Source organism: Caenorhabditis briggsae (assembly GCF_000004555.2).
Source record: "Caenorhabditis briggsae complete genome, chrV, whole genome shotgun sequence".
In the NCBI taxonomy this organism is placed as follows: Eukaryota; Metazoa; Nematoda; class Chromadorea; order Rhabditida; family Rhabditidae; genus Caenorhabditis; species Caenorhabditis briggsae.
In genome coordinates this window covers 14129647-14149849 of record NC_013488.2, presented here as the reverse complement: position 1 = coordinate 14149849, position 20203 = coordinate 14129647, and the positions used below count along the sequence as shown (strand labels likewise).

Below are 20203 nucleotides of genomic sequence, written 5' to 3'. Positions count from 1 at the left end.
AAAAGGTATGCGCCTTTAACGATTTTCCCCATCCTGCACAAAGTTTAAAGGCGCATCCCTTTGTCCAGAAAAAATATCTCGCCACGCGATGTATTGAAATGCTTTTACAGTTATGTCGCGAAATGCTTTGAAATACATTTCGCGACGCTCATGCATTGAATTTCGAGTGCGCGGAAATGCATTTCAATACATATTTTCGCTACATGAATAACCCCATAAGCCTTCACTTTGAACAAATCCTCTATGTAGCAAATGATCAAAATTTAGCAAGTGAGACTATTTTAGCAAATGAGCATATTTAGCAAGCGAGCATTTAGCAAAAGATCATCAAGCTAATGAGTATTTGCCAAACCTTTGTGAAAAATTAGCGTTCGAGTGCATTTGCTTATGTATCTTGAAAACTTTTTTGTCTTGTTCACATATTTCGAAGAAACAAATACCCCCTCCATGTCAAACTAAGCCCTTTTTAATGCTCCGTTTTGCAGTCATGCGACTTTACTGGCTCAATGATGACGGACCGAACGATGGAATCAGTTGACTCAATGTACTCGTCAATGCGATCACCGTATCCCTCATCAATTCAGTCTTCTGAAGCAGACATCAAACTTCGAAGTGCTCAGGCGCTAGTCAGCAATCCAGACAGTGAGTAGCTTCAAGTCCTTAAAAAGGAAAAGAGGAAAGGAATTTTCTTCTTCTCCTTGTTTTCTCGCAGTTGTGCAAGGATTATTGTAGGCACAAGGTTCGAACTGCTGTGGTAGGCTGGTGCGCTTTAATGAGAATGTGACGTGGTGAAGTTTTAGGACTGTAAAAAAACAGTTTTGATGTTAAAAATCGACTAAAAATAGCATAACAGCGTACCGTATCAGTGCGGACCCTGTGTGTAAGCTACCGTAATCCTGCTGCTGATTGCACATCTAACTTCTGTCCCTTTCTTCAGCAGCGAAAACTGCGACGTTCCATTCGGGTATATAGTAAAAAACCATTTTCGTTCTCGTTTTCGTACCTGTCATTTATGTTTTGCGCTCTTTTTTTTTATCCGATAGAGCGCATTTTTGTCATTTTTTAGTTTCTTTATTGCTAGAAATGCACTTGCACACTTTCTATGTCTATAATAATTAGTTTTACTCACATCCACTAACACTTTTTCCAAAAACCCAACTATCACTTTCACACTGCCACCAGTCATTTGTGTGTTTCCTGAATTTCAGTCCAAATTCGTTTTTGTTTTTCAGATCTTCAAGAGCTCTCGTATTCGAAATTGGTGACACTATGTGCTGAAATGGAGCAGTTGATTCGTGTCTACAATGAGAGCTTAGTCGATGAACTCGCGCATAGGTTGGTGTCATTTTAAAAGGACTCCTCCGCTCAAAAAAAAACCAATTTTCAGAGATGAGCTGGATTACGAAAAGGAGATGAAGAATTCGTTTATATCTCTTCTTTTGGCAATTCAGAATAAACGGCGAGTGTACGCAAATGACCGGAAACGAAAGGGTGGAAAGGCGTCGGATGCGTCACAACTGCCGCAGTACTTGACGGCGACAATTCCGTACAACGATAATCAACATATCGATAATGCGTCGATCGCATCTCTTATCAAAAGTGAGTAGAACTAATTGGTCAGCTGTTTTGATGGTTGATCAAAGATGATAAGAAAAAATCATCAGTAAATATTACAAAAAGTGGCGGGGAGAAAAAAGAGACAGTTGTTTGGATTTTTGCAAGAAAAGATATCGGATGCGATATTATGCTTGTCTGAGAAAAAAAAGGTTAGAGAGTATTTTTTGCAGTCTGAATACGGTAGCGATATCGAAGCGGAGAGCCTAAATAGCACACATAAGGTGGAGACACAGACACTTTTTCTCTGCGTCTCAACCTTTTTTTTCTCAGACAAGGATAATATTTCAAAACGAATTTTTATGCGGTTATTCGGAAGGGAACAAAATCAACAAATTGCTGGTCTGCTTCCCTCTGAATAACGTCATTTTTTAGTTTGAAGGATAATTCCTTCATTCAAATTCAAATTTCAGTTCTTCGCGCCATCCACGACGACAGTACGACAGTGCCCACTCTTCTGACGGACTACATACTGACGCATGTCTGCCCAAAGAATATCGCATGTTAGCTGCCAAAATCTGCCATCTAGTCATCTTTCTTACTTTACCCCTGCCCTTTCCTTTTTCCCCTGACAATTGTGTGATACAGCTTTAAATAATATAGTCACTCCTTTTCCACAGCCTTTCCACTTCATAATGAAACTTTCTTAAAACCCAATGACACCCCCATCCCATCTAGTTGTGCCCTGTTTTCCAAAGTTCATCATTTATTCCCTTTCAAGTCGCCCATGCCAACAATCACACACTCTCTCCAAACCATCCCGGAATCTCGTTTTTTCTTTCTTTCTCTTTGACTTCTGATCATTATTTTTGCTTGTGCTTCTTCTTCTTGTTCTCATCTTTCTTGTCGTCATATGAAATCATGTGCATTTGAAATTTCACAATTTGGAAGTACTTCATTTCAAGGGCGTCCTTGATTCTCGAAACTAGTTCGCTAATTATATGGTTTTTGGGACTAATTATGAGTTACGACACAAGGTCACTTTTCTAAAATTATCATAGTTTCGAAACCGAATCGGACCGGATCCATGAATCGTAGAATTCACCAGCTCTCGTCGCGGGAAATTCAGAATTTCAGATGAAGCGTCCGGGCCTGAAATCACATTTCCGTTACAAATTTGGTTGGATAACATACCAATTGGAGTGCGAGCGTGTGCATAAATTGTGTCTGGAATGTCTTCGGATCTCCAATAAATGGATTCGGATCTAGAAGAAAATAGGTTTAAATAAAGCAAATTGTGGAGGAAGGGAGGGATGTTCGGAACGGAGTTCGGAATTACCATACTTGTAACCGGGCTTTTTTCCCAATTTCGAAGACCCGGCCCGACGGGCCCGTCATTTCACAAGTTTTGAAAATTTCAAAAAACACATAAGGGTCCTTATGTGATTTTTTTTCGATCAAAAATTTTTTTCGAGTTTTTTCGATCTTTTTAGATCAATCAGGCAAACAATCCAAAAAAACAAAAAAAATGGAGAAAATTATAATGAGAGCTCAAAAATTAGCTCAAAAATACAGCATTTTTGATACCAGGCCTTCCGGGCCGGGCCCAGGCCTTGAAAGTTTCCTCAGGCCCGGCCCGGGCTTTGGCGGGCTGGCCCAGAATTCTACAAGTATGGGAATTACGACTATTTTCTGATTTTTATCACTTTTAAAATGTTTTGCGTTTCCCAAAAATTTTGAAATCGGAATATTCGAACATTCTGAAATTGCAAAACCGCAATATTCCGAATTTTTAAAAATCAGAATTTCTCTGGTAATCGGTTTCTAACCAGTTTCGGGCAATTTTCCAACCAGATTCGAACCCGAATTAGGGAACGCGCATTTTCCAACCAGATTCGAGTAAAATTCCAACCAGATTCGGAAAGTTTTTATTTTCCGACCAGATCTGGTGATTTTCTGACCAGATCCGACCGAGAAAGCTAATTTCCCAACCTGATTCGGACAATTTTCTAACCAGATCTAACCATTTCTGCTCCGGAATTTTCCCGAATCTGGTTGGAAACCGATTACCAGAGTTTCCGAGATTCCGAAAATTTTAAAATCAGTATACTTCGAAGTTCAAAAATTTTAAAACTCGAAATATTCAGAATCTGACTTTTCCGAAAATTTGTAAATCCGACTATTCAGAAATTCTGGGAATCCAATATTTTAAAACTAGAAAAATTCCGAAAACCAAAACTCTGAATCTGAATATTTCGAAACTCCAAGGAAAATTCCAAAATTTTCAGTCAAATTTTCAGAATTTCCGAAAGCCGATATTTTGAATCTACTAAAAAAATTGATTTTTTTGAATTTTTTCGAAATTTTCAAAGCCAGAATTTAAAAATTTTTTTAAAATCAGAATTTTTCGAAATTCCGGAAATTCCAAAATTTTTAAACCAGAATTTCCGAAAATCTGAAAATCCGAAATTTCGAAAATCAGAAATTTCAGAAATTTCGAATTTTTGTAAATCGAAAATTTCCGAAATTCCGAATTTTTTAAATCGAAAATTTCCGAAATTACAAAATGTTCAAAACCAGAATTTCTCGATATTCCGATTGTTTTCGAAACGGAAAATTCAAAAATTCAGAAGTTTTTCAAAGCCAGAATATTCCGAAATCTCAAAATTTGAAAAAGGGAATTTTCCGAAATTTCGGAACTGCCAGAATTGGAATATTCCGAAATCCCGAAATTTGAAAATGGAAACTATAGGAAATTCCGAAAATCCAAAATTTTGAAAAACGAAATGTTCAAAAATTCCGAAACTTTGAAAATCAACACATTCAGAAATTTTGAAAAACCGATGATTCAAAGGGACAAACCTATTAAGATGCATCAGAATCCCAGTGTAAGCAATCATTTCGGCGTTGTCTGTGCAGAGAGTCAATGGGGTTTTGACAGTAGAAACACCGTATGCCGACGACAATTTTGAAACTGCTGAAAAGAAAACAACTTTTTTTTCAAGAAATTTAGAGAAGCTCACCATTGAAAATGTACTCGTTAGCAGCTACACCTCCTCCAACAACCAGCTGTTTTGGCAGTCGTTTTTCAGAATCCAAAGTATCAAAAAAGACGTGAAGTTTGCTGGCGATATGTCTGGTTACTGTATTCTGAAGACTTGCACAGAAGTCTGAAACGTTTACTTTCTCTTTCTCTGTTCTTCTTAGTTTATCCAGCAAATTCAGATAAGATCCTTTAATTTGATCAAAGTTCATGTCTGCCTTTCCGACGCTTGGAAAACTTATTGGGTATCGTTGATGACCAAATTCTGAGGATCTAGAAGCCAGTGTTTCAACTGCTACTCCAGCATGAACTCCATCGAATTCAGATTCCAAATCGCCTAGATGTCTTGCCACTTTGTCAATGCATTCTCCTGGACTTCCACCTACACTTTGACCTGAAAAAAACATTTTCCTTTTGAAAAAGATTATAAAAAAAAGCTCACCGTACAATTTAAAGTTTTCTGCATTTTCTGCAACGGCAATTAAAGCATGACCTCCGGAAAGAAGAAGCGTGGAAAACGGAAACTGAACTGAATCGTCAACAAGAAGAATGGATAGTGCATGAGCTCGCATGTGATGAACAGGAATTAATGGCAATTTATGCTTTCTGGAGACAAAATTATTAAATTTCAACGTTTTTTTTCCGGCCTACCTGGCAAAACTAATTGCAGCTGCAATTCCTTCTTTCAATGCAATCACTAATCCTGGGGTTACTGTCACAGCCACTGCATCGAGATCTTTTGGTGATGTTCCAGCGTCTTCTAAACATTTTTCAATGAGAATCGGGAGATTCTGACGATGCTGAAAATAATATTTAGTTTTAGGAAAAAGCTATTGTAATTTTAGATTTTTACTTGCTGAGCACAGACTGATGGGTTGATTCCACCTTGTTTTCGTTGAATTGCTCTTTCTGTGATTCGTTCCGATGATAGAATAACACGATCACTAGTTACTACAGCCACTGCCGTGTCATCACAACTGAAATACATACATTTGGAAGTTTTTTATGTTGTACATTGTCTCCGGTACCTCGTCTCAATTCCTAACACTTTAAGAGAAGAATATCGATTCCAATTAATACTTAAAAGTCTTTTACACTTCAAAAGAGACCTTATTTTCATAGTTTTATGTTATTTTCCGCGGATCTTCCTCTCAAAAATGAAAAAATTCCAACTTTTCCGAGAGGAGTACACGATATTCGGATCCTAGGCCAGCTGAAAAAATTTTTTGGCACTTTTTCAAATTCATTGAGACACTATATTGATCATTCTTTGCACACATTCTGTCTGCGCTGCCTCTTATCTTATCATCGGAAAAACGCAAGAAACTAAAAGACAATTATATTTAACATTATTTCTCCCCAAAAGTTAGCTGACCTAGATAAAAATGGCTCCGAAAATCAATAAAATAGTCAATGGGCCGATTCCGGATTCGTTCTTAGCTGACGAGACTAAACGGTTGGATTCTTTAAAGTTTGATGGACAACGTTTGGAAGTTTTAGGTATGCCTAATTAGACTATTATCAGCAAAAATTTTTGATTTTTCAGATCAGCTTCTGCTTCCACACGAATTCAAGTATATTCCAGTTAATGATGTTTCTGACGCTTTTAATGTTATCAAATCCATGCAAGTCCGTGGTGCTCCTTTGATTGCCGTTGTTGGGAGTCTAGGTCTTCTTCTCGAATTTAATAAAAATTCAGAATTGAATATTGAAACTATCCGTGAAAAGATAGAGTATTTGATTACTTCTCGTCCAACTGCCGTTGACTTGAGAAACTCTGTAACTGGGTTGATCCCTATCTTGGAAACTGAAGGAATCACAGATGATGAAAAGTTGGCCAAGTAAGTGAAAAAACGTATTTATTTGAGAAGATCTGAATCTACAGATGCCAAGAATACCTTCTCAATGTCTACACTGCCGAAAAACTTCAGAACAGAATTTTGTTATGGAATGCCTACCAGGAACTCCTCACAGCATTCCCTGGGAAAGAAAAATTCACAGTTATGACAATTTGTAACACTGGAAGTCTTGCTACGGTATCCTGGGGAACTGCTCTCGGAGTCATCCGCGCTTTACATTCTGAGAACCGCCTCAATCTTGCGTATGTTCTGGAGACAAGGCCTTACAATCAAGGAATTCGATTGACAGCTACAGAGCTTCTTCATGGGCAAGTTCCCTTCAAAGTGAGGTTAAAATGTAGTTTAAAAATGATTATTATTTAATTTTCAGCTCATTACTGACTCGATGGCAGCATGGGCAATGAAAAATCATCAACTAGATTGTGTTCTCGTTGGAGCTGACAATGTTGCCAGAAACGGAGATACAGCGAACAAAATCGGCACCTACATGCTTGCTGTTCTTTGCAAGCACCACAACATCAACTTCTATCCAGTTGTTCCGTTTACTACAATCAATAAGAACATTTCGTCCGGAGAGGAGATTAAAATCGAGGAGCGCGCGGCGAGTGAGCTGCTTCGAGTGAATGGAGTGCTCGTTGGAAATTCGGAATGTCCAGTTTGGAATCCAGCGTTTGATGTTACTCCAGCTCATCTTATCACAAAAATACTCACGGACTTTGGAAACTGGTCGCCTGCTGCACTGGAAGAACAAATTCCTAGATAGCTATTTTTAATGTTATACTGCTTTTTTTGAAGCCGGCTATATAAAATTTAGAAAAGAAAAACAACACAGACTGGTATAAATTAAAAGAGAAGAATTAACTCAAAAGAGAGAAAAAAGATCGAGAACATCAAAAAGACCAAAACGATGCTGAGAGCAATAGATCAAACGAACGAATAGTATAGTTTTTAGATCCGCTGACTAAATCCAAAGGTACGAGCGATGCTAGTCAGATAGTAGCGATCCAACCCTGTTTGGGTCTCATCGGCCAAATGGGTTGGTACTTCCTTTGCGGTAATCTTGATATCCGTTCCAGACCCCTGAAAAGAAAAGTTTCTTCAGGAAAATTTCGCTAAAAACTTACATTGTCTTTGAGAGTGAAATGAATTGTAGCATGATGGTTGTTAGGATATTTCTTCAATCGCCACTTCTTGACGATTTCCTTACTTGGCTCAATTTTCTCAAAAGTTCCGGTTACATTTCCCCCGAACAGTGCAAATTTTCCTCCTTCCTTGAAATCCCATTCTTGGATAGAACCGTTAGTCCATCCACGAACAAGTTGAGTCTCGGTAATTGCTTCGAAAACGCGTTCCGGTGTGGCTTTGAACGTATCACTGACGGAGACCTCTTTTGTTGAAAAAACTTCATTTCCGGAAGTGGAAACATCTTTTTCAGCAATAACAGTGTTTTGGAATTGACGCTTGTCGACAACAGTAGTCTTTCCTTTGGTGACGACTTGTGGTTTGACCTGGTCCGTTGGGAGAATAAGGCCCTTGCTGAACTCTTCCTTCAACTCTCGAATGTAAATTCCCAATACATCTTGAATTTTCTTGACAAACGATTTGTTGAGAACTTGACGAACATTATGTGCCATTGGACCATTTCCATCCAACGAAGTGTTCAAATCTACTTCCGATGCATCGTTCTCGTCACTCAAGTTTGGAATATCGAACTTTCCCTTGTATTCCTCTTCGCTACCAGAAATGCGAGCAATGAAAGTTCCTTCAATGACCCATTCGAAAAGAAAAATGAGTTTGGCTTTCCGGTTGTTAGCGGTTGCTTCTCCATCGATCTTCTTGATCTCATCGATGGTCACCACAATCGGGCCATCCTGCAAACATTAAAAATACGCATTTGCTTAAAAAAAGAAAAGTTATTCTTACCTCAGCGGAGAATCCGGTGAGGAGTTCGCGCAACCTGTTCAAGGACCATGGAGTCGCATTTTTCTCAGACCTAAAACGAATTCTTGACACTGAAGACAACTGAGAAACCACTTACCAATGCCAGTTGTTCACATTGGTTGCGTCGGCACGCTCCTCAACAATCCAGCGCGGATCTCCTTCTCCCCACTTGGCCATTTTAGTTTTCTGAAAACGTTTCTTAGGAAATTTCCTCTTGATTAGCACAAAAATAATGTCGTTTTGCAGTCAAACTGACGAGTAAGTTATCAAAAATCGTAAAATCTATGTTCAATCTTCTGAAAACTTCAAAGAAATCTTTTAAATTAGATAGAATTCCGGGAAAACAACAGGAAATTCGAGAAAATTCAAGAAAAATTTGTGAAAGTTAGGCCAGGCGGCCACCACCGTCCAAGGGGCGCACTTGCAGCTGTGTCGATTTACTCCCGTATTTCCACACACTGGACAATTATTTTTTGTTGGTTGTGTCAATGTATTGAAAACCTAGTTACAAATGATTTCTTTGCAGAAAATGCTCCCGAAAACATTCATTCGACATATTTCCCAATTTGCCGGTGTCCGCGATGCAGCAAAATATGTTCCAAGAAGAGCTCTCCTCTACGTTCCAGCTAGTAATCAAAAAATGTTGGACAAAATTCCAACGATGCAGGCTGATTCAGTAGTTATTGAACTGGAAGATGGTGTAGCTCTGACAGCAAAAGCTGAGGCTAGAGCGCAGGTATGAATTTCAGGCATCCAAATCGTATTTGAATGAATTCAGGCAGCAGTTGCATTGGATAAAATTCCCTACCATTCCTTGGCTTGTCAGGAACTCGGTCTGCGTGTCAATTCTGTTAGCAGCGGACTTTTGGAGGATGATATCAAGGTATGTTAAAAGTTTCATAAAAGATTTATGAGTTTTATTTTTCAGGCAATAAGTAAAGCTGAGAAATTGCCACATGCTTTCATGGTTCCAAAAGTTGATAGTCCAGAAGATCTGGTCACCATCTACAATATCTTCAGAGAGCATTACGGAGATGAAAGAATCACAAATACCAACACTCGACTTGTGATCTGGATCGAATCAGCTCGTGCTCTGTTGGATATGCCACGAATTCTTTCATCAACGTTGAACCTCCACAAACAAGCAGGATTCTTTAAGTTGGATGCTGTAGTTTTCGGATCCGACGACTTCTGTGCGGATATTGGATCCACCAGAAGCTCACACGGAACAGAAACACTATTTGCTCGCCAAAAGTTCGTAACTTGCTGCAAAGCGTTCCAACTGCAAGCGATCGACAGTGTCTACATAGACATCAAAGATTTGGATGGCCTAAAACGTCAATCTGCAGAAGGAAGACAGTGGGGATTCACAGGGAAACAAGTAATCCATCCGAGCCAAGTTTCTGTCGTCCAGGAACAATTTCTGCCACCGAAAGAGAGAATCGAATGGGCACAAGAGTTAGTGCATGCCTACAGTGAGCACGAATCGTTAGGAAAAGGAGCATTCCAGTTCAGAGGACAGATGATTGACAGACCACTTCTTCTGCAAGCGCTCAATATTATTCAACTCGTGGAAAGAGTTCAGAACTGAAAATTTGTAATAAACCTAGATCTAATTTGTAGATTTTTTCTTTTCCATGTACATCTTTAGTTGCCAAAGTTTTAATAAAACCGAGTGATTTTTATGAAAAGGTTTATTCGTTCAATTTCAGACAAAACCAGCATAAAAGACATAAAATTATTTCTTTCCCCAGGTATAATAATAAGTAGTGTATCCGTTGCTGTTGCATCCGGAGCATCCATTATTGTTGTTTGGGTAATAATAATAAGTTTGACCGTTGTTGTTATTGTTCGGGTAGTAGTAGTAGGTCGTGTATCCGTTGTTGTTGTAGTAACCGTTGTTGTTCGGGTAATAGTAATAGGTCTGAAAATTCTGGTTTTAACTTTAAATTGAAATCTTCAACTAGAAAAGAAACTTACATAATAAGCGTTGGCAGTGGCGAGAAGAGCCAAAAGAGTAGCGATGAGGGTAAGGAATCTCATGTTTCTAAGTTGAGCGAATTCGATGATTTTTCTCTTACCAGATCTTACTGTTTTATACTGTCTAATGTAAACATCAAACTCCGCCCACTTTTCCGTTGTGATCTCCAGATTCTTCGTTCGATGTAGGAGATGGGGGGAGGAGCCTTTGTGCAGTTTACCTACTCCAAAGAGGCAAGAAAAAAAAAGCAAAGCGACTACAAATTCCTTTTAATCCTTAACTTTCTTTGGCCAACAGTTCAAAGTGGACAACACTGTTTGTCTTTTGCTCACGAATGGCATCTCCACTATCACTCCACGCCCTAGGAGGAGCCGCCTAGAAGGATTGGAGGTATATAAAGAAGAAGTGGGAAGAGAAGACCATATCACGACCGGCGATCACAAAATGAACAAGCAACTCCTTCTTGTCGTTCTCGTCTTGGCTCTTATTGCTCAGGCTCAGGCCTACTATGTAAGTTATCAAGGGTTACTGTAATAATTTCAATTTAATAAATCTTTCAGCTCTACTACTATTATCCACAAAACAACAACAACGGTTACACCACCTACTACTTATACCCAAACAACAACAACAACGGTCAAACGACTTACTACTACGATAACGGAAACAATGGGAACACTGGAACCACCTACTACTACTACCCGAACAACAATGGATACTCCTACTACTATCCATACACCTACTACTACACTTATGGAAGAAAATGAATGCTCGAAACGGAAACAGAAAAGCTAAAACTGCCTTGTAATTATGATATGGTGTTATTTCTCTCAATTGAATTGAATCTTGTCTAAAGTATAAATAAAGAAATCTCAGGTATCATAGATTGTGTTATGAGAGGAATTGAAGAAAAATATGCTTCTTGAAGTATTGAATTCTGATCTTGAATTTGATTTGTGGACTTATTTTCATGGGAATCGGTATCGTCGGATTTTCAGAAAATACCGTAAATTCTTTAATAAAAGCCCATTCAAACCGTCAAGTTTGAGCTCAATTATCTCAATTCCTAGGAAAGATATCAAATCTTTGTCAACTGATAAAGCTTTGAAAATTTTACTAAAAACATTTTATCAGTTGACACATTTGATATCTTTCACAGGAATCAAGATAATCAAGCTCAAAGTACACATATAGGGTGGGCTTCTATTAGAGTGGTACGGTAGTTGTTTGAAGCTTAAGACTGTTCCTCGCGGAAAAAAGTTCCAGTACAATGAATTATTTTTCTCTGTTATTTTTTTATACTCTATGTACTTTGAAGTTCGGAAACTGAATCGACAAAAAATTCAAAAGCTCAGAAATCAGAACACCCACAATTCGACACCAAACGATGATCTTATCATTCCAATCCTCCACACTGTCATCTTACCGTAATCTGCTATAAACCACAGACTCCCCCCTTCAATTTAATTTGTTCTCGTTCTCTTTTAACATCAAAATCAAAATCAAATCACACAAACAAAACCGAGTTGAAAAAAGTATGTACCTTAACCACTCCTTAGCTTTCAACTTTGAGCCAATTGATCTCGGTTTCTGTAAAAGATAGAAAAAAGTAGTCAACTAATAAATTTCTTATCATAATATCACAAACAATTAGTCTGTTGACAACTTTTTGATATCTTTTACAGGAGATGAGCTATATGGGCTCAAAGCTGATGGTTTGTATTCTATCTGTGTGTTTACAGTATGCTCATTGGGTGGTTTCTCTTCGAGTTGTCGCTAACCCTAAACTCCCAGTGATTTCCAAAATGTAGGCAGTGTCCACAAAAAGTTGAGTACCTACTTTTGTTGTGTTTGTGCCAGTAACGGGAAGCACCGAAAAAAGAGAAGAAGACGAGGATTTCCTGTGGGGGAGGAAGACAGGGATAAGGACAGATCAAAACAAGAAGGGAGTTGATCTGAAGAAGTTAGGAGGATGTTATGAAGGGAGATATTAACTTGTCAGTTGGTATACACAAAAGAAAGCATTCCATAAAACCGTAAAACCAGTATCAGAAGGGATCCCTAGCTGTTAACTTTGAGCCAATAAATCTAGGTTCCTGTCAAAGATATAAAAGTTTGCCAACTAACAATGTTTATCGTAATATCCGGAATATTTTGTCTGTTGACGACTTCTCGATATCTTTTACAGAAACCGAGATATAGGACCTCAAAGTTAAGGGCCTTCTGTCACAGGTTTTACAATGTTTGATAATTTTTGAAATTGCTATCTGTTGACAAAAATTTCATATATCATGGAAAATCAGCTTTCTGGATGGGGCTTATCATTGATAATCATATTATGACTCATACACCATCAGATTCCCGAATTCTGACATTTCCTTAAGCAGCTTCACCAGTGCCTTTTAAGAGCATCTCATCCTGACATCTTCTAATCTTCTCATGAGGCTTTACCCTTTCCAAAATATTAATGATAAACTTGTATTACAACAGGAAATGCATAATACCAGATAATCTGGATTGTGACATTGACATCTTCTTGCTTAAATACTGCTCATCAAAACACCAGATCTCAGATTCTCCTCATCTCTTTAAGTTTTCCTTGTTTCTTCCCAAGTGCTTGCTCTAAACCTCTAAGTTCTTATTGACAAACTTTTTTTAAACCGTTTTTTTCTTTCTCACCGTAGACGATAAACTTTGCCAATTTTCTGCGGCTTTCTCTGACCGCAACCTATTTGTACATACACAATATAGTAACGGCAATGTAAAGAGAAAAATGACTCATTAAAAATAGGTTTGCAACTGATGTTCCTTTGATTTCAGATGAAATTTATCTTGGCTCTTCTGGTCATTCTGGGATTGGTGGCTACTGGTGGACTCGGATATAACATTCCGATCAGAAAGAGACTTGTCGATATGCGATCTCTCAGTCTCTATGATTTTCCAGAGGATTATTATATGGCTCAACAGGAAGGTGAGAAAAAGGAGGAGAAAACAATATAAAGAAAGTTTTGGTAATTTTCCATTCAGTATAGGCATACTTGGAGAACGTGTAACAAGCGGGCCTTCGCAGGCACTACCATAGTTTCTTTTGGAATCAATATTTTTGGACCAGCTAAATCAGGCAGATAGAACTTGACAAGTACTACAAAATGTTAATTATTGCAATATTGCACCTCGCCTATGAACAAGGTTACCAAAACAGCACAGAACCTGGCCAGGGCCTGTGAAGGCACGTCCCCGTTTACAAGTGTGCCAAAAAACTACATTGTTGAATGTGCAAATAATAAAAAATTTGATCTGGAAAGTATTTGAAAAAACGGAATTAAAAACAGTTTCAAAAACCACTATTTTTCAGAACAACGTCAACAACACTACATCAACCCAAAACCAAACTACGTAACTGCCTTCTACCCAATCTACGATTTCGGAAAACGCCGCTAACCTTCTGTGGGATCCTTGAAACAACTATTTTTTTTTTTCGTATTTTGACCAATGAGCGCTGCTAGACAGTCAGCTCAATACACAGTAAAACAAATAATTGAAATAAACCTCCTTCTAAAATTTCACAATTTCTTCTTCTTTTGATGGTACACAATAAATAAACACAAAGTGATGTGGAGTGGAGCAGTGCCATTTTCTGTGACCTTTCGAATTTGGTGACTAACCTCGGTAGATCATCAATGACAAAATGAGAACCATGAGAGAATGGAAAACGAGAGTGTTTGATTGTACCTGTACAAACATTGGATTGTCTTTGGCACTGTGAGAAATGAGAGCAAATCAGTTATTTTTGTGGTCGTTTCTAGAGAATGGTACAAATCATGAAAATGGACGAAAAAACTTTTTCAGTCGGATAAAGAATGGACAGAGGCTACCTTTGGATTCGGAGAAAAAATTTGTTGTCTGAATTCCGCATTCCGGATTCGGATAAAAATATTTGACGTCGGGTTTTCAGGAAATACATATGTTACTCTGTTACCACAAAACCTGTAATAGAAGGACCAGGATGGTTGCTGCGGCGCAGTTTGACCAAGTTGTGTAATCAGAAACTTCAAAACCAGGATCCATTGATACTATAATACCGGGAAACTGTAATGGAGAGGCCCCTGTAAACTTTGAGCTGATTCGTATCGGTTCTTATGCAAGATATGAAAAATGTTATAACTGATAAAACACTGCTGATATCATGATAGACAACTATTTGTTATTTTCTCTCCGAGAGCTAGACTGAATGTGCTTGTCGACAAAAAAAAGAAACTGAATGTCTATTCGCTCTACCCTGATTTAGTTATGGGGAAACAAAAAAAAGAATTATTTCCAGAAACTTTTTTTGATTTCTAGCTTTCCTTGACACATTTTCTTTATTCAAAAAATAAAAAATCCTTCCTTTAATTAGCCGAGTGCCTGATGATAACAAAGGATATCAAAAAATCAAGTATATTCCTGATTATCAATGTGACTATTCCCTTTAGAGTGGAATCAAGCTAAAAAATATCAAGTGACGAAAATCAAACACATCCATTTTTGACAAAAATAACAATTTCTGAGAATTTTCTTATTTCTCATTTCCTTGTGAGCACCATAATTACCGTGCAATAAGATATACAATTCGTGTTTTTCAACTGTAACTTTCTTCAAAACAGAGCTGAAGCATCAAACTGTTTTGTAAAATGTAGCAAATCACCCGAGAACAATGCTACAAAAACACTCTCAACTTGAAAAATAAAAGAACAAATTTCAGTGGAAAAATTCAGTTTTTGAAAAATTACGGATTTTTGGGTCATTCTTTCAAAATTCTGGGAAAAATAGAAACGGTGATGAATGTGAAATATAGCATTTTGAACATGATTAAATAGACTTTGACCAACTTTTAAGCAAACCATACATAATCAAAGTACAATTCCGTGTATGGTACGGATGTTCAAAGTGTCAAGTAGAGATTTACGGCTTCTGGGCTTTTTCTACTACCGTTACACAATTTCAAATTGTCAATGTTTGGTTTTTTATGTTTTTATGATTTTTCAGATGCTTTTCTAGAATATATACTTATTTATTACTCAAGAGATGTTTCTTTCAGCTCAAAAACCGATTTTATAAATTGAGAGTCAAGCAAAAACAAGTAGGAGGGTTAATTTTATTTATCGTGTCAGAGTCGGTTGCTGGATTTTGATACTTTTTTCAATATATATCAATACTACAGTTCATTCGAATTCTATAAAACATAATTTTGTGATGCGGAAAGCCCATGGAAACGATAGAACTGAATTTAAAAGTGATTTTATTTGAGTAAATTAATGATATAACAGAACATTGGTTTAGTTTCATTTCCTAACACAGGGATGAAATAACTTGAAACCCAATAAAAAAAGATCCCGCAAGCCGAGAATGAGTATTCAACAAGCGGAAATCATGTTTTATATTCGACTGAACTGTAGTATTGATACCTATTGAAAAAAGTATCAAAATCCAGCAACCGACTCTCACACGATAAATAAAATTAACCCTCCTACTTGTTTTTGCTTGCATCTCAACTTATAAAATCGGTTTTTGAGCTGAAAGAAACATCTCTTGAGTAATAAATAAGTATATATTCTAGAAAAGCATCTGAAAAATCATAAAAACATAAAAAACCAAACATTGACAATTTGAAATTGTGTAACGGTAGTAGAAAAAGCCCAGAAGCCGAAAATCTCTACTTGACACTTTGAACATCTGTACCATACACGGAATTGTACTTTGATTATGTATGGTTTGCTTAAAAGTTGGTCAAAGTCAGATACGAAAACCGTAAAACCTGTAAAAGAAATGGGTCAAAGCAGATACGAAAACCGTAAAACCTGTAAAAGAATGTTCCCTGACTTCTAATTTTGACCCAATTTATATCAGTTCCTGTTAGAAACACAAAAAGATGGTCAACTGATAAATTGTTTATCATAATATCAAAAACATTTTATCAGTTGAAATATTTTTGACATCTTTCACAGGAACCGAGATAAATTAGCTCAAACCTAATGTGTCCTTTTATTGCAGGTGTTGCTGCGTTACAGTGCCAATGGATCCCCGATCAGAAGAATATGATTACACATCTTGGCCAAACACTGTCGCGGCAGAGTATCTTTAAATTTCTGTCGTTTTCAGACATCATTGATTGAAGCTGTTCTCAACTTTGCCATTTTATATGCATTTTTCTCCGAAAAGAAGAATAATGCATTCAATTTGATATGTCTTTCTCGTGCTTCAAATAATCTGTATGTTCTATTGGTTGTTATGCTTGGTGTATTTTTTCCAGAAACTATTTTGTGAGTGCTTTCAAGAAAAAATGTGAAAAAATTCAAAAAAACTTCCAGGGGATACTCAATCTATCCTCCTTTGATGGAGAGTATTTTGATTACAACAGGAATCAATCTGATGGTTTTCAACGAGTTTCAGAGCATTTACACCGCTGTAAATCGGCTTTTCGCCATATTTTTTCCTATCAAATGCAACTTATTTTTTGGAATCAAAGCTACTCTAACCTTTCACATTCTTTATTATTTGGATCGAATTCGAAACTTGACCATGGAACATTTTGATAGATACAGTTTGTTTTATTTCGTTCTGTTTTTGAAAATAATTCGTAAGATACTTCTTCTAGGAGAATCCAATTTTATGACTTTCTCTCCAAAGTATCTTGCTCATATTGGTAGCATCGTTTCACCAGATGGAATGTTTTACTGGGGTTTGGCTCTTCTGATTTTCCCATTTCTAATTAATGTCGTTACATTTATTCGGTTTTATTATATGGTAAAATCACAGTCTAGGAAACATAATTATCAGGTGTTTTTTCGCAGAAAAAGAGGACTAGTCGTGAATCGGAGCACTGGAAAAAAGCCAAGAAGAATATGATATTGTTTCTGCAAACTGTGTTTCAAGACGCTTTGTTTTCGTTGAATGTATTTTTTGCATTGAAGTGGCAGTAGGTAAAATTTCGTCTCAGTGGATTATTTTGTTCCTCAGAATTTTTTGGTCCTTATAATTTTACTGGTCCTCGAAATTTTTTAACCAATAAAACCAAGATTTTTTTCGTTAAAGATATACTACGAACCATAAAAACTTCTAAGAACCTAAATAACCGACTAGAGCCGAAGTTTTTGAATTTTTATTAGCTACCTTTTTTCAGCACTATAATAGATAATCGATTTTGGACATTCATTTGCCAAACGCTGGCTTGGCAGACTATTCATGTTTTTAACGGGTGATAATATTTATTTCTGGACGCATTTTACATTTTTATGAATTTAGGTTCATCATGTTGCTATTCAACGATCAAATTTCGTTTTGCAAAAAATCAAAAGTGTCTCCTATTGTGAAAGTTGAAAACAAGATGACTTCAAATGTGGCAATTTCTCGTACAATTGTGTTATGAGTTGTTATTTTTCTCTTCGGACCTCCTAAAAACCTGTGATGTGGTTGGTTAGACAGTTGCAACAAATACCCACACCGAAACCCTATATGACTAAAGCCCAACTCGATTTCCGTTCCTCTAGACACCGGAATTCTTCTTATCAGATCCCACATGACTCTCACTAGTTACTAAAAATATCAATGAACGCGGTTGTTGAAAATCCGAACTCCTTTATCCGATATGCCAGATTTGCGCAAAGAATCGCTCAATTCGGGTTCTTCTCCACCTCCGTCTGCTGCTCTCTCTTAATTTATCTCACCATTTTCTGGCTTCAGAGAAACTTTGGAAGTTACAAATACCTCCTGGTTATTTTTCCCTCTCTCGGTATCCTCTTTGCCACTGTTGAATTGATTCTGTATCCGGTAAGTGTGTAATGGGTCACTAAAAAACAAAACATTTGTTTTGAACCTCTATTCCCATAATGCTGGCTATCTTTTTTTCACTCCCCTAAGGCCATTTAACCTTGGGAGAGACATGGTTACTGTGCTTCTTTCTTTCTACACAGGAGTATATGCGTGTACAATTTCCATGCTATCCGTTCAATTTATCTATCGATACTGGGCGATTTTTGAGTAAGTGAACACTGCAAGAAGATAAATGAGGTTCATCAGAGTGAAACGGATTCAGTGATTTGCTGCGGCCGCGGCAGCCAAAAATGCTGTAGTTTTCTAGACCATTTGCTTGTACACCTGGACTCCACGGCCAGCCAGACTATTGCAGGAAATCCCATATGCCTTAAATGTTGAAGCGATTACGATCTAAAAATTGAAGGTTCATAAAATTGCCTACAACAAGCAAGTGGCCTAGGAATATCAAAAATTCTTGGTTTCCGTGGCCGCAGCAAATTGCTGGTTCACCCCTCTCTGAACAACCGCATAATAATCACAAACTTTAGTATTATCAAACTTCGATATTTCAAAGGATGGAGATTCTTAATTTGCGTGCTTTATTCATCGATATGTGGTGTTTTATGGGCAATAGGAATCTACCGTTTCGACGTGATGGATGAATACTCCGAAAAATACATGGAGTAATATTTGAAGATAATATTTCAACAATGTTCAAAATCAAAATTACAGAAAAGATCTTCTTGAAAGGTACAATTTATCCTTTTCCGAAATATCTTCATTGGCTTTGGTTGCGTTTAACGCAGATGGATCTCTCCGATGGTTCAACATTTCGTGTACTTTCAATATGACTGCTACCATGTTGTTTCAGTATACCGTTATCCTGTATTGTGCCATTTGGATGTATTTTGGAATGGAGGAAAAACTTCGGTCATTGTCTTTATCAATGAAGAAACTTCATAAGCAACTATTTAAAACACTGGTCCTTCAAATCGTCACTCCAACCATTTCCCTGTTTATCCCAGCTTTTTTCATAATCTATCTCCCATTTTTTGATCTTAAAATTGACCTTCCGACTGGAATCTTCCTTTGCGCTTTCACAATCTATCCTGCAATGGACGCCATCATTGTGATGTGTGTTGTGGCTGATTACAAGAAGGCTGCAAAGAGTAAAAACTGAAGAAAAGGCTGAAAATTTCACGAACTAGTTTCAGGAATTCTCAAGAAGGTTGTAGATAAAGCATATAACTGGCTCGACGCATTGGACGATGAAGATAATGTAAAAGAAATCAATGCAAATATTCCAGTAGCGTTGAATGCTCTTTGAATCTTGAAGGTGGTGTGCGGTGAGTTCTTTTATAGCTTCATTTCGTAAAGAACATTATGTAAGTTCACATAAAAAAGACAGTTTTTTCTAAAATCAGAAAAAAGCGCACCGATAAAGCTAAGTGGTATCAAAATTATAGCTTAAGATTATGCCTTTGGGTGATTGTGGACAATCTTTACGGTACATAGACTTTAGCAATCGCTTTGATATTAGTAGATTTGAATCAAACGTGAAACTATATTTCTACGAATTTTCTTGCTTCCAAGGTACTCATGTCTAAAGATAGACCCGTTTTTATCAGTCCGATTAATTGGGAACCACCCGATGGATGAATACTCCGAAAAATATATGGAATAATAGCTGAAGATAATATTCATAATTCGAAATCAAAATTTCAGAAAAGATCTCCTTGAAAGATACAATTTGACCTTTTCCGTGGCTTTGGTTACGTATAACGAAGATGGATCTCTCCGATGGTTCAACATTTCGTGTACTTTCAATATGACTACTATCCTGTTATTACAGTATACAGTTATCCTATATTGCGCCATTTGGATGTATCATGGAATGGGTAGAAAGCTTCAGTCGTTGTCTTCATCTATGAGGAATCTTCATAAACAACTCTTCAAAACACTAATCCTTCAAATTATTACTCCTACCATTTCCCTGTTTTTCCCAGCAGTTTTCATAATCTATCTCACATTCTT

The 20203-nt window shown here is 37.2% G+C and overlaps 10 protein-coding genes across 10 annotated transcripts in view; 6 read left to right on the top strand and 4 right to left on the bottom strand.

Moving 5' to 3' along the window:
• The window catches only part of Cbr-unc-76, a gene marked incomplete at both ends in the record, with an annotated part of 3569 nt that extends 1447 nt beyond the window's left edge, over window positions 1–2122 (top strand). The window contains 4 exons of the mRNA XM_045238072.1: window positions 486–642; window positions 1233–1335; window positions 1388–1599; window positions 2028–2122. Coding sequence (XP_045094592.1) covers window positions 486–642; window positions 1233–1335; window positions 1388–1599; window positions 2028–2122 — 567 coding nt within the window. The remainder of the gene's footprint in view (window positions 1–485; window positions 643–1232; window positions 1336–1387; window positions 1600–2027) is intronic.
• Window positions 2123–2320: 198 nt separating this feature from the next.
• CBG27212 lies at window positions 2321–2452 on the bottom strand (the record flags this gene model as incomplete). Its single annotated transcript, XM_045238071.1, has 1 exon — window positions 2321–2452. One exon carries the CDS (start codon window positions 2450–2452, stop codon window positions 2321–2323), a length of 132 nt encoding a protein of 43 aa, XP_045099198.1.
• Window positions 2453–2572: 120 nt separating this feature from the next.
• On the bottom strand, window positions 2573–5585 carry CBG11573 (the record flags this gene model as incomplete). The annotated part of the gene is made up of 7 exons (XM_002637662.2): window positions 2573–2706; window positions 2749–2819; window positions 4417–4531; window positions 4578–4991; window positions 5040–5203; window positions 5249–5397; window positions 5451–5585. 7 exons carry the CDS (start codon window positions 5583–5585, stop codon window positions 2573–2575), a joined length of 1182 nt encoding a protein of 393 aa, XP_002637708.2.
• A 397-nt stretch (window positions 5586–5982) lies between these two features.
• CBG11572 lies at window positions 5983–7219 on the top strand (the record flags this gene model as incomplete). Its single annotated transcript, XM_002637661.1, has 4 exons — window positions 5983–6097; window positions 6144–6438; window positions 6483–6780; window positions 6827–7219. 4 exons carry the CDS (start codon window positions 5983–5985, stop codon window positions 7217–7219), a joined length of 1101 nt encoding a protein of 366 aa, XP_002637707.1.
• A 185-nt stretch (window positions 7220–7404) lies between these two features.
• CBG11571 lies at window positions 7405–8574 on the bottom strand (the record flags this gene model as incomplete). Its single annotated transcript, XM_002637660.1, has 4 exons — window positions 7405–7536; window positions 7581–8327; window positions 8380–8449; window positions 8495–8574. 4 exons carry the CDS (start codon window positions 8572–8574, stop codon window positions 7405–7407), a joined length of 1029 nt encoding a protein of 342 aa, XP_002637706.1.
• A 352-nt stretch (window positions 8575–8926) lies between these two features.
• CBG11570 lies at window positions 8927–9988 on the top strand (the record flags this gene model as incomplete). The annotated part of the gene is made up of 3 exons (XM_002637659.1): window positions 8927–9133; window positions 9176–9280; window positions 9326–9988. 3 exons carry the CDS (start codon window positions 8927–8929, stop codon window positions 9986–9988), a joined length of 975 nt encoding a protein of 324 aa, XP_002637705.1.
• Window positions 9989–10135: 147 nt separating this feature from the next.
• On the bottom strand, window positions 10136–10440 carry CBG11569 (the record flags this gene model as incomplete). The annotated part of the gene is made up of 2 exons (XM_002637658.1): window positions 10136–10321; window positions 10378–10440. The coding sequence occupies 2 exons, from the start codon at window positions 10438–10440 to the stop codon at window positions 10136–10138; spliced, it is 249 nt and encodes an 82-aa protein (XP_002637704.1).
• A 382-nt stretch (window positions 10441–10822) lies between these two features.
• CBG11568 lies at window positions 10823–11145 on the top strand (the record flags this gene model as incomplete). Its single annotated transcript, XM_002637657.1, has 2 exons — window positions 10823–10888; window positions 10939–11145. 2 exons carry the CDS (start codon window positions 10823–10825, stop codon window positions 11143–11145), a joined length of 273 nt encoding a protein of 90 aa, XP_002637703.1.
• A 2053-nt stretch (window positions 11146–13198) lies between these two features.
• On the top strand, window positions 13199–13819 carry CBG11567 (the record flags this gene model as incomplete). The annotated part of the gene is made up of 2 exons (XM_002637656.1): window positions 13199–13349; window positions 13734–13819. The coding sequence occupies 2 exons, from the start codon at window positions 13199–13201 to the stop codon at window positions 13817–13819; spliced, it is 237 nt and encodes a 78-aa protein (XP_002637702.1).
• A 2826-nt stretch (window positions 13820–16645) lies between these two features.
• CBG11565 lies at window positions 16646–17337 on the top strand (the record flags this gene model as incomplete). Its single annotated transcript, XM_045238070.1, has 4 exons — window positions 16646–16677; window positions 16726–16958; window positions 17013–17161; window positions 17209–17337. 4 exons carry the CDS (start codon window positions 16646–16648, stop codon window positions 17335–17337), a joined length of 543 nt encoding a protein of 180 aa, XP_045094591.1.
• Between the last annotated feature and the right edge of the window lie 2866 nt (window positions 17338–20203).